At 42.8% G+C, this 12,374-nt stretch overlaps 2 protein-coding genes across 5 annotated transcripts in view; one reads left to right on the top strand and one right to left on the bottom strand.

Moving 5' to 3' along the window:
• The first annotated feature begins 168 nt into the window (after positions 1 to 168).
• LOC109642270 (putative monooxygenase p33MONOX) lies at positions 169 to 8,330 on the top strand. 2 transcript variants are annotated; one of them, XM_020106975.2, is made up of 10 exons: positions 169 to 188; positions 883 to 1,076; positions 2,487 to 2,623; positions 2,791 to 2,856; positions 3,088 to 3,263; positions 3,400 to 3,502; positions 3,944 to 4,071; positions 4,249 to 4,352; positions 4,477 to 4,649; positions 5,572 to 8,330. In XM_020106975.2, the coding sequence occupies exons 4-10, from the start codon at positions 2,832 to 2,834 to the stop codon at positions 5,784 to 5,786; spliced, it is 924 nt and encodes a 307-aa protein (XP_019962534.2). In that variant the 5' UTR covers positions 169 to 188; positions 883 to 1,076; positions 2,487 to 2,623; positions 2,791 to 2,831; the 3' UTR covers positions 5,787 to 8,330. The 2 variants fall into 2 exon arrangements, with proteins under 2 accessions (XP_019962534.2, XP_019962536.2); XM_020106977.2 differs by lacking the exon at positions 169 to 188 and having other exon boundaries at positions 846 to 1,076; positions 5,575 to 8,330.
• The window catches only part of LOC109644545 (rho GTPase-activating protein 24-like), a 7,679-nt gene continuing 3,156 nt past the window's right edge, over positions 7,852 to 12,374 (bottom strand). Inside the window, exons 4-9 of one of the 3 annotated variants that reach the window (XM_069539635.1) lie at positions 12,214 to 12,349; positions 11,957 to 12,030; positions 11,754 to 11,875; positions 11,425 to 11,659; positions 10,171 to 11,130; positions 7,852 to 10,040 (exon numbers count right to left, since the gene is read on the bottom strand). In XM_069539635.1, coding sequence (XP_069395736.1) covers positions 9,803 to 10,040; positions 10,171 to 11,130; positions 11,425 to 11,659; positions 11,754 to 11,875; positions 11,957 to 12,030; positions 12,214 to 12,349 — 1,765 coding nt within the window. In that variant the 3' untranslated portion in view covers positions 7,852 to 9,802. Of the gene's footprint in view, positions 10,041 to 10,170; positions 11,134 to 11,424; positions 11,660 to 11,753; positions 11,876 to 11,956; positions 12,031 to 12,213; positions 12,350 to 12,374 lie in introns of all 3 variants that reach the window. The other 2 variants (XM_020109947.2, XM_069539634.1) reach the window with 2 other exon arrangements.

The following is a 12,374-nucleotide window of genomic DNA, read 5'->3' as shown; positions in this document are numbered from 1 at the left end:
GGCTGAGGGAGGAGGACCCGGGGCTCAGGGCTGAGGGAGGAGGACCGAGGGGGGAGGACCGAGGGGGGAGGACCGAGGGAGGAGGACTGAGGGAGGAGGACCCGGGGCTGAGGGAGGAGGACCGAGGGAGGACGACCCGGGGCCCGGGGCTGAGGGAGGAGGACCCGGGGCTCAGGGATGGATGGATTGTATTTAGTCTTTTTAGAACTTTTTCTTATTCTAATTTACATCGAAATACATTTTAATATTTTTCAATATTATTTTATCACAAGTAGATTGTTTTATTATTTTGATTATAATTATATATATATATAATAAAACAGATGAGTGAATAGACACTGGAGGTGTAATAACTAGTTTATGTGATTTTTTAAATTTTGTTTGAAATAGTTATTTAATCATATAAAGAATGTTTTAATAATAATAATAATGATTTTAACTTTATAAGAATGAAGCCATTGTGTGATGTATATGATGTCATGGTCCATAATGAGGAAGGGTTATTTATTATTAGAGCAGGATTTCTATTATTTATTTTTATATGTTATATTTATATTTATATTTATATTTATATTTATATTTATTTATATGTATATTTATATTTATTTATATGTATATTTATATTTATATTTATATTTGTATTTGTATTTATATATATATATATATATTTGTATATTTATTTGTATTTATATTTATTTATTTATTTATTTATTTATATGTATATTTATTTATATTTATATTTATATTTATATTTGTATTTGTATTTATATATATATATATATATATATATATATATATATATATATTTATTTGTATATTTATTTGTATTTATATTTATTTATTTATTTATTTATATTTTGATGTTTTGGGCCTTTAACACAGAGTCACGTTTAACTCTCGCGATACTTGGCGGGAGCACCGTCGTAGTCTCGTCCCTGCCTGAAGAACCGTCCGTGAAGAACCGGGCCATGATGGCGACTGTTCGGCGGCTCCGTCCTGCTTCTCTTCGCGGTCCGGTGGAGGTCGGTGGGTCGTCCGTGTCGCAGCGGTCCCTCTGAAGACGCCATCGCTCTCGGGTGAGTGAAACCACCGCAGAGCCCCGGGACAGCTCCGTGTTGTGATGCCCGCCGTCCGTCGCCAGCTCGGCGGCATCCTCTCGTCCTTCATCCCGGACTGACCCCGCTAGCTCCGCCACCAAACCTCATTGACAAAACAGACGATTTAACAACGCGACGCTTCCCAGTCGACGTGTCCAACTGCTAACGCTCGGTTTTAGCTTGTTAGCTAGTTGTCTGCGTTCAATCTTGAAGTCCGGACGAATAATAACGTTTAAAATAACGTTTTAAAAATGGCTGATCAACGTTTCCTTCGTCATCGAATCAACAGCAACATAACTTGTTAAAGATAATGTTGTTAAATGATTCACATATTTCTTAGTTTTATTTTATGAATCCATTTCAGTCTTAATGGCGTCGCTCTCAATAACATCCCCATCACCCTCACTGTGAAAAACCTTAAAGTGACCAATATCTGAATGAGGTTTGGTTGTGCAGGTCTGAGGCCTCGGTCAGCAGAAATAGTTAAATTAGCTGCTGTGAACTGATTTATATTGATATATTTACTCTGTGATGCACTAAATGATTAATCACATGATATTACTCAGTGAAACAACACATTTGTTCTATAGAAGTCTCAGTTTATTTAATTAACCACTGCTACACAATCAAACAATCACAGATTTCAGAAACATTAACCTCATTTCAATATATCCATTCATAATGTTCAGCTGGTTGTTTATCTGTGTGTGTATTTATATAGATTTACACGTTTACATCATCTTGTGAGTCTTTCATTCATTGATTGTATTGACTCTTCCACATATTCAGAATTGAATTGTCAACATATCTCCTGTATGAATACTGCTCCCATCTCAGATAGTGTGCTTTTATTTTGAAGTAAACCTCTGGTGTCAGTGAGGATGCTGCAGCCTCTGGGGTTTTGTAATCCAGCCTCTAGTCTGACATCATCCTCTGGAATAATCCTGCAACTTCAGACACGACCTAATCTGCTCCTGCAGAAATAAAAACCTACATTTATATATATCTTTTCAACCATTTTGTTTTCCTTTTAACAGAAACTTTGGAAAATATTTAAATGCACTTAACAGGAAGCAACATTTTATAAGAAAATAAATAGCAGATAAAAATGAACAATTAAAGATTTAAAGGTGGTTCAGTAAAGTTGAACATGTCGTGGCTGATTATTGCTTTGATACACAGACGTTGACCTTGATCTTTTTAATTAAACTGTTAATATATTCACAACACATGTAGAATAATTAGGTTCAGTTCACTAACTCGTCGGTTTCTCTACATTTCACATTTTAAACAGGTTTTCACTGGATAGTCTCCAAACTCCAAACTGCCTCAAAATTGAATAGATGACATCGTCTCATGTTTGACCTTTGACATCTTATGTCTCCACAGTTGCTTCCCTGGCCTTGCTGCTCACCCACAATGCATTGCCAGAGGCTTTGGGTTGTCTCCGACACTCCGATGTAACGTTGCCACCACTCCATTCCACTCCACTCCACTTCAGCAGATAGCAGTTTTGTAGCAGGAAGGTGAGAGCCTGTTCCCCAGCCGTCTTATTTAAGTCTCTGTTTGCATCTCGTGTTCACTGCTGCTGTGAGAGGAAAGATGGACGTTCACTGTCGGGTTTTCTGTCCACTACCTGACGTGTTTGTAGTTTTAACTGTTGGAAAACTTCTCTCCATCTCTTTTTGTCCAGGTCCTGTCCTGATTGGTCGTGTTCACTGTCTTTCTGAAAGCATGTCTGGCTCAGGTGATTTACCAGGTGAGGGTTTCTTGAAGCTGCACGTGAGGCATTGAGGGGATTTATGTAAATTGTAGCTACAGAAAGAAAATAACTATAACTTAAACTACTTTTATATATCCTTGTAAATACTTTTTCTATCTTCCGGTATTTTGTCAAATATGTTTTATCCAAAAGTAGTTAAATAAAAAACTCTTGATTTGCTGTGAGAAAGATCTGTTGTGAAGTTGTCCTCATTGTTTGTGTCCACAGCCATTGAGGGTCCCGGGATGGGCGGGATGAGGCTTCCCATCGGGATGACCCGACGGGCCCTCAGCTACGATGACAACCTGGAGGCCCCCATGTCCACGCCCCCCCATGACATCAGTATCAACAACTTGTGGAGACGGCCCATAATACCTGAAAGGAAGTTCACACAGCTGGCTGAGGTGAGACGGGGCTTCCCGAACACACACACGACGTGTGATGGTGATGGTGATGATGATGATGATGATGATGGTGGTGGTGGTGGTGGTGATGATGATGGTGATGATGATGATGATGATGATGATGTGTGTCCAACAGGAGGATGAGAGCGGAGCAGTGAGTCAGCCTGCGTTGCAGAAAAGGACACCGGGCGTAGTGAAAACCAAGGCCTCCTCCATCATCATGAACTCCCTCATCACCAGTATGTTACAGATGTTAATGACAGTTAGAAATAATCTCTTTTGGCTGAGAACGAACTGCCAGGTATTCGATTAGAGCTCCCAACACCGAGAGGAGATATTAGCATGTGAGATATAAGGTAGCTAAGTCATGGCCATAGACACGGCCCTGTCAGTCATATCACTGAAAATGTCCTGGAACTTACAAAAAGAGTGGCAACCCCTTAGATAAGTTTCTGCCTGAAGAAGGGTTTAATTTAATTATGTTGGAAATTTGGCAAAGCTGAAGAATAACTAATGCTGTTGTGAGTGGTGTAAAAAGAAAAGAATGTTCGTCGTCAGCATTGAGATTCAGGATTCCCACAACCTCTGTTCACTTTTTTAAAAAAACTGCATTTTAAGACCACACGGTTTTAACGTTTATCTTCGTTATTGATTTCAAATATTCTCCCTCTGTCTTTCAGAGCAGACTCAGGATAGCATGCACAGGTTTGAGCAGAGGGCGGGCCTCACCGACACCAGCTACACGCCCCACAAAGGCCTCACCGCTGAGGAGACGAGACTCCACCACCGCATGCCAGAGTCTCTCCAGGTGAACAAACCTAATCACACAGTCACCACATATAAACAGTGCAACCAAGATGTCACTGATATTTGTGAGCAGATGTTCAGGCAGGATTTAAGACACATGCAGACATAAGTTTACCACCATGATTTTACTGATCCTGCTCGAACAGTAAAACTGAAGACTTGTTTTGTTGCTCTGTAGAAACTCCAGATCCAGAGTATGGAGGCCCGAGAAGAGCGGCCGAACTCCTCAGCCCAGTCCACTCCATCCAACACACCTCACAGCTCCCCAAAGCAACAACGCAGGTACACACACACATTTTTACTCTCCTGATGCGTAGAACCTCAGAGTCCGTTCCATCCTGACCTAAAAACCCCTGGACATCGTTAACTGGGTCAACTTTACACGCTTTGTTTTTTTGTTTTGCAGGACCTGGTTTGGTAGTTCGGGGTCAGAGGTCAGTATGAGCTCCTCCAACAGCAGCATGGACATGGGGGGAGGAGAAACAGCTGCAGGCGCGGTCGAGAAGTGGAGCGTGTTCACGCCTCGTCCATTCATTCATAAGTCGACCTCTGACCTGGGATCAGATTCGTCAACTGCAGGTAAATTTCATCGTCCTCACAGCGAGAAACAAAATCCTCTTTGTCTCCGGCTTCTCAAGATAAACACAGAAACTCACTGGAAGGTTTTTGTTGTTGGGTATTTGGGTTAATAGATGAAGAAATGACCTTCAGCCCGACGGTAAACACTGACTAACATTAGAGCGGATCGTCTGTGAAGCTCTGCACTTATTTGCTTTTGCAGCAGAGTTTCTCTGCAGTTCATTGATTTCAGAGTCAGATCACCGACGACGAGAAACTGTGTCTAGATTTTCACATGTTGGACGATTCCGTCAGTTTGGAAACTGAGAAAGTCTTTTCCCCAGGATGACTTTAGGTAGGTGGTTCAAGAGACAGATGTTTGAGGTTGAGTCTTAAGAGCAAAGGTTTGTAGACTTTTAAATAACCAAATTGTGTTTAGTATCTTTTATTATTCACATTAATGCATGAGTAGAAAAATATTCACTTTGATATGATAAACAGTGAAGTGACTGACAGACTTCCCGATGTTCAGATTCTGTTTGATATCAGCTTCAACAGTTTATGTTGATGCATTAGCAGGAATTTATTATTCTAACTATAATACACAGAGACCAGAAACAGATATTTAAAATATAAAGAGTTTTTGATTATATAATATTTATGTTATATTAGTAATGTGATTCATTCATTCATTTATTCCATTTGAATTAAATACATAAAATGTATTTTACGCTCACACTTTCTCTGCGTTCCTCCTCCATGGAGATAAAATAACCTCAGGTGTCGTCTGTGCACACATGTGTTGAACATCAAGATCTTCTTCCAACACTCTCCTGTTTTTCTGATGAACTCAAACACACCACAGAAACAGGATGAGTCCAGAAAGCTCATATATCTTTGCCAAAAAAATGAGAATGTGGTTTCTCCTTTTTTCATCTCCCAGCAGGCTTTGCTCTGCAGGCGTACCGCGGTGCCCAGAAGCCGACCCCCATGGAGGTGATGAAGTCGCAGGCCACGCGGATGTCCGACAGCATTGACGCTCAGAAGGTTGCTCCTCCCAAAATGGAGATCCCCACAGTGGAAGGTCGGCGGCAGGGACCACGACCGCACAAGCTCAAACCCAGAGACATGAACGTCTTGACGCCCTCCGGCTTCTGAGGCGTGACGTCTGTCGAAGCCGCTTTAAGGTCCCATGAAATATAAACCTCACCGTGTTGGTACCAGGTATCTCTGAAGCTACAGTCACATCATCCACCATTTAATCACAACTACAGCAACACTGCTCTTTAATAGTTTGTACATCGTCCCTGTTAGCATGACACTTAAAGTTAAAGATCTGGGAACGAAGTGACGTCGCTGAAAAGAGTAAAGAGGAGTGAGAGGATTTATTTAGGAGAGAAAACATCAGAGATATTTCAAAACCATTGTCCTTGTTCTGATGCCGATTCTAATACCGGGACTTTACTTATCTGCCGATACTGAGTGAGAATCCGGTTCCACTTGTGACGTCTTGAATAAAACACGTCACTGTTCCCTTCGTGAATAATTTCTACGTTGCTGACATAAACTCTGAATTGGAAAAATCCCGTCTTCTTCTTCGCTCTCAAAACAGAACTTGCTACAACTGCTGTTGTGAAGTTGTGAGTTAAGTAAAAGCTCCTCCCTCCGGGTGACGCTAACATACTTTAAAGACGTGGAATCGGATCAATACGTTGATCAGACCTGAGGTGAGCAGCTCCAGTGACTTATGTGCAACTTAAAAATTAAAAAACTATTTCATGGGACCTTGAACAGCAGCACCAGACAAACACTGAACTGTGCAACGTCTTCACAGCTTTCCCATCCGCACCGCTTTGACGTATTTACTGTTCTGCTTCGCTGTAAAATCAAACATTTCTCTTACTCGTCACTCTTCTAACTGTTACACGTGTCTGCAGCATGTTGACGTCGACCGATGTTACTGAACCGAGCCTCCGAGTCCCAAAGACGCGGAGCGATACTGTCAGATTTATTCCCGAGGAAAAGTCGAGGTGAAGTTGAAGATGATTTAAATGATTCTCTGTCAATGCACTTTACGCCCACTCAGCCCGACTCAAACCTGCTCTCGTGTTGCTCTGCAAACCAACATTTCTTTACTCTCGATAATGTTTAACATCTTATCAGTCTCGAGAAACTTCTCATTCCTTTTCTTAAAGGGGCATTTCACTAAGCAGAGAGGAGAGAAGAAGCAAAACCAATTCCTTCAGTGTAGATTCATAGTTGAGATGAATCCAAACAAAAGAACAAAAAATACAGAAAAAAAACCGTTTGACTCAGGTACTTTGGCAGGTTCCTGCTCACTGAAACGTTCCACTGGTTTGGTTTGTGTTACCGTTTGTCTCTTAAAATGTTTTAATGTATAGAATGTTCTACTACTTTACTTACTTTTAGTTTTCAGGACCAGAAGAAGAAAAACCCACCTGGTGTGAGAATTTGTAAAAGTCAGAGCTGCATGAGACTGATGCTGACGAGCTGCTGGAGAAAAGGTTTTAAAGTAGAGTCAAGATTTTGGTGTGAAAAGAATTCTGAGATATATTTATTTTAAAATATTGGCTCTTTTGGATGTTGTAAAGAAATGTTACTGAGGCTTGATATTTTATAGTTTAACCATCATTTCAAAAGTATTAAATATTATAAATACAACAAAATACACTTATTTTCAGCATTTATTCTGTAAAATAAAAGTTTTTATCTGATTACTGATGTGTCTGTAGAAGACTCATCTCGTTTGAGTTTTATCGCCCAACCATTAAATTGGCCCGACTCTAATTTCAAAACCTACTTAAGCTTTCAGCCAACTCAGTCGTGTCTGCCTCCGATTTCTACCTGCGAATATGAAGCATTCCTGATTTGTGCTGAGTGCACCGACTGGAGAGAGAGAGAGAGAGAGAGAGCTGCTTTCTGCTGAGATCTTTTACTCTAAACTGGAAGAGCTTTATAAACTCTCTTCCTTTTGTTTTTTTATTTTGAAGGGGAATTCAGTCGTCACAGGAAACATTGAAGAAAAAAAATCCCACCTCGCAAAAACAAAAAAGGTGTTTTCATTTATAGACCAGTGCATTTCCAGTGATCGCTCCGGCTACAGGCTGTGGACTATTTCTACAGCTTTGCAGTCAGTAACTGAGTTTATATGCAAGGTCGCTGTAAGATGGTGTATTTGAGGGTTCGTAGAGTTCAGTGTGAGATTCAGAAAATGAAAACGACGCTGTTCCTATTGTTGCACTTTTTAGTTATTAAGTGGAAACAGTCCATTTCCTGGTAGTAGAGTTTATCCATGTGTAACGTGACGTGTGTGTGTGTGTGTGTGCGTGCGTGTGTGTGTGTGTGTGTGTGTTCCCTTTTTCACGTGAACAAAACAAGCTCTCGCCTCCAGCGACTGTAAATAAGAAATGAATATGACTGTTTGTCCACAAGTGATTTGTGTTTCAGTAAGTGTGACGCTGTTCCCTTTAAATCGTCCCTGACTGAAGCGACACGTCTGGATTTCCTCTGCACGATGAAGTCGCACAAAGAGATTGAATCTCTGTTTCTGTTCATCTGTTAAGAATTTCTTCCAGTTACTGTTTAAGAGACGTTCTCCTTGATTCACACACTGTCTATATGGTTTATCTCCTGTTGCCAAAACAGTTTGGAAATTGAAAATAAATGTTACAGTCTCATCACCAAGATAAGAGCAAGTTATTTGTGGTGTGATAAATGTGTGAGTTTTCACAAAGCAAATCAGACGAATATTCCTCCACCTGATTTAAATAAGTCGTAGATTGTGTCTCTGATCTTATTGGAAACATGATCCCAGCTGACACATTATTCACGACTGACCGCTTCAGTTTTCACTATTACACCATCAGACCCACTGTCCGACACCGTCAGACACATTATGACATCATATCCCTTCAAAGTGAGGCCATCATATGTTTTATAGATATAATATAAAATCCCAGGATGAGGAATAATCTTATGAGCAAAACGCAGTTTAGATTCTGTCAATTAATTGCAGAGAAATCTTCATATTTTTCTTGACCTTGACCTTTGACCTGCTCCCAGCGTTAATTCAGCTTCTGATTTTAAGAAATTGTCGCTCCTCTGTCGTCAGAGTGGAGCTTCCTGTCGATCATTCAAATCTCAACAAAACAAAAATAAAATCAATTAAATTGTATTTCTCCTCCCGAGTTACCCAGCATACCTCAGTGACACCAAGTTAAAACCAACCAGGCTCAAATACACGGAAAGTCTTTACTGATTTACATTCTGTGTGAAAAACACTGTTTCTCTTCTGGTTTATTGGAAACTTCATGCAGGGAACAGATGTTCAGAGGTCGACACACTCAGTCTTTGTGAAAACAGTTTCAGACGGTACGATGCTGCACTGCAGGTCTCTGGAAAAACTAATCATTTAATGTAGCATCCAGTCAGTTTCATTATTATTATCGTTATTATCATCATAGCAAAAAGAGTCAGAGTGAAATCATCCAGAAATCTTTAAATACCAACTAATCAGATGTGTGAACGTTCTGTGCATCACAGTTTTCTGAAGCCCACTTCAGACTACAGAACTTTGGCTATGAGTTCGCTGCCCCTCATATTTTTTTAGAACTGGGACTGAAACTCTTTTTGTCAGAAAGGATATCTCAGAGACTCATCTTGACTTTCTTCTTGAAACATTTGATCGTGAGAGTCTGAGCAGAAGACAGAATGAGGGAGGCAGTGGACCAACTCTGATCCGGGCCTCACCCTCAACATCTGACATGCGTTCCAGTCGGATCAGTCCAGGTACCGATCCCCTCGGTCAACAGACTAATGATTGTTGTGTGGGCGGAAGCGGTTCTGACGGTCTTATAGTCTGGTCCAGCCTTCAGTTCCCAGGAATCCACCAGAACTCTGTTGTTCAGGAATGAATTCAGACGGAATGATGTGGTTTCTCAACTCGTCTCCTCGAAAGATGCAGTTTGTCTGAGGAATTTGAGAATTTGCAGAGTCCATCAGTTTCTCCACTCAACTAATCCATCAGCCTCGAAGTTGAATCTTCTGTCATCATCGTGTTCTTCCCCTTCCCTGTTCATCCGTCCGTCCCTTCCATCAGGCTCATTCCTGCTTTATCCTCCTCTGACTGTTCCAAATAAATTCTCTCTTTCTTTTTAGAGACTCCCCCCTCCTCTCCCTTCCTCTCGTCCTCTTCTTCTCTTCTCTCCATACATCTGAAAGAACATCTCCATTTCTCTCTGCAGCGTGTCGTTTCTTCGATCGGCATCGGCTTTGGCTCGCTCCATGTTGCGGATCTTGATCTCGGTGACACTTTGGCTGCGCCTCTGCTGCTGCAGATTGACCCGGAGCACTGCCACCTGCCGCTCAAGGACGTCATTACAGCGCTCCAACCTGCAACACACATAAAATATCACGTGGATTCTGAGCTAACATGGCTAACATACATGGCTAACCTTTTTTTCCAACTTATAATTTGACATGTTTTAGTCCCTTTGGTGCAAATAAGCAGAGACTGTCTCACCTCTGTATCCTGGCCTGGTACTCGGCCTTCTGCTGGGCCATCTGCTGCTGCAGCTTGGCCAGGACTGAGTGAGCCTCCCAGGACTGTGGTGGATTTTCAGGCCCATCGACGTCTGGAGGACCAGAGGGGAGGAACACCTCAGAACTGCCTGTGCTGATGGGGCTGGCACTGAGTGCAGAGGCCGGGGAGTTGAGATGGTGGACGCTGTCATCATCGTCATCATTATCTTCATCGTCATCATTGTTATTGCTGGTGTCTTCATGATCACCACCATCACAGTTTTGCTCTTCTGCTGCCTGATTGGATGAGAACCTCTCAGGTTTCTTTGGTGAAATGTCGGCGTTAACCGCCCCCACAGCGCCGGTGCTCTTGTCCAGTGGTAGAAACTCGTAGGACGACCATGACGAGGAGTCCCTTCTCTGCTGAGCTTCCTCTGGTTCTCCCTCCTCTTCACAAGTTCCAATATGGTCTCCTGGATCATTGGTTTCAGGGTGTTCACCAGTGACGTCCTCCATCCTTTGGTGTAAAGACACTCTGTCCAGGTTGTCATAGGCAGAAGGGGTGCTGTCCTCCTGTGCCTCACTGCTGCCCCCACTAGCTGCATCTTGCACTGCACTCTCTCTATCTGCAGCACCAGAGCTCCAGAAACCAGCTTCTGCTTCTCCAGGATCTGGCCACGGCTTTGACCAGTCCACGAGTATCAATCTGGGCTTGGAGCTGTCTGGCAGAGGGTCTTGTTGTTGGAGGCTGGTTGTAGAAGCTTGTACATTTGCAGAGTGTGATCCTTGACCGGCCTGATCCTGGTGGTAATCCGGTCTCTCGGATTGGTGCTGTGGGGGGTGACTGGAGGAGGGCAGGGGGTAGAAGCAGTTCTCTGGGTGGGAGGAGGTGTAGCGATGGCCGAGAAGTCTCTTCTGGCCCCAGGACGAGTCTAGGTTGGCGGCAGCACCATAGATAAAGCTACTGAAAGAAAAAAGAGATTTCAAGATAATCAACTCTTTAGTATATAAGGTTGTGTTTAGAAATTAGAACGGATGGATGAGGGTGAGAGATTGAATGTAGGGAGAGAAGATTCTGTGGATTCTTCTCGAGGTGTGAGAGGTAAAACCAGGATTTAATGAAATGGGTGAAGAGGGGGTGGAAGACTTCTAGGTTTAGAAGTAAAACAGGATGGTCAGGCTCGACTGTGGTACTGGAACCATATAATACAAAAATGTAATATTTGAATTTGTTGTAGTCGTAACTCTGTCGTACCGGTGGTTCTGTGCCTCTGTGGTGGACTGTCCGGGCTCTCTAGAGCGTTCCGCAATGAGCGGCATGGACAGCTGGCGAAGCCGGGGTGACGTCTGAAGATGAGGGTGCCTCAGAGCACTCGGCGATGCATGTGAACCTTCAGGTGGATACGAGGACATGGGTGGAGAGACTTTGGCAAACAGAGACTCGTGCTCCCTGATCAGCTCCAACATCAGCACATGGACTAACGCTGCACCTGGAACACAGAGAAAAACCCGTGGACGACCCTTTGTGTGATATCACAAATACTACATCAGTTTCCAGCGCCGGGGGCCAGCTGATCTGTCTACCTCCCATGATGCTTTGTGGGTCTTCAGCTTTAGCTCGGAGGATGTTTGGCCCAAACACTGTGGCCAAGTTTTGATCGCTCATCTTGTTGCTGCCGGAGTAACTCTGCACTTCGTTCAGAAACCTGCACACAAACATTTATATCTACATTCATGTCCACTTTTTCCATCAGTACTTTTCGAACTCAATCAAGGAAGAGACTCACTGGCAGATAAAGTTGAGCAGGTTAAAGTTTGCGACTGGCAAATCGTGAAGAAGACTCCGCAACTCCCTCAAACCCTGAAGGAGGGATGAAGGGGTGGAGAACAAGAGAAAGAGAACAAGACGGAAGGAAAAGGTGATGATTTCTTTCAGGGTCCATTTCGCTTGTACGTCCCTGCAGCGGAGTAAAACCACTAAAGGTCAAATAATTATGTCAGGAGCTTAACTAACCAACATGTTGACGGCGTCCTGAGCTGTTACCTGTGTGTGGTCACTCTTGAGCGTCTGTCCACATAACAGAAAGTCCTGGTAGCAGCTGTAAGGAATCAGAGGCTCCGGCAGCTGTCTGAGGTAGAGCTTCAGCAGCGATGCCACCGTGTGGACGTCCGTGCTACTGCTGGCAAAACACAGTGAGCTGAGCA

This window comes from Paralichthys olivaceus, chromosome 15, assembly GCF_024713975.1.
Source record: "Paralichthys olivaceus isolate ysfri-2021 chromosome 15, ASM2471397v2, whole genome shotgun sequence".
NCBI classification, from domain to species: domain Eukaryota; kingdom Metazoa; phylum Chordata; class Actinopteri; order Pleuronectiformes; family Paralichthyidae; genus Paralichthys; species Paralichthys olivaceus.
The sequence above is the reverse complement of the archived record's forward strand: the minus strand, read 5'-3'. Positions and strand labels throughout refer to the sequence as shown.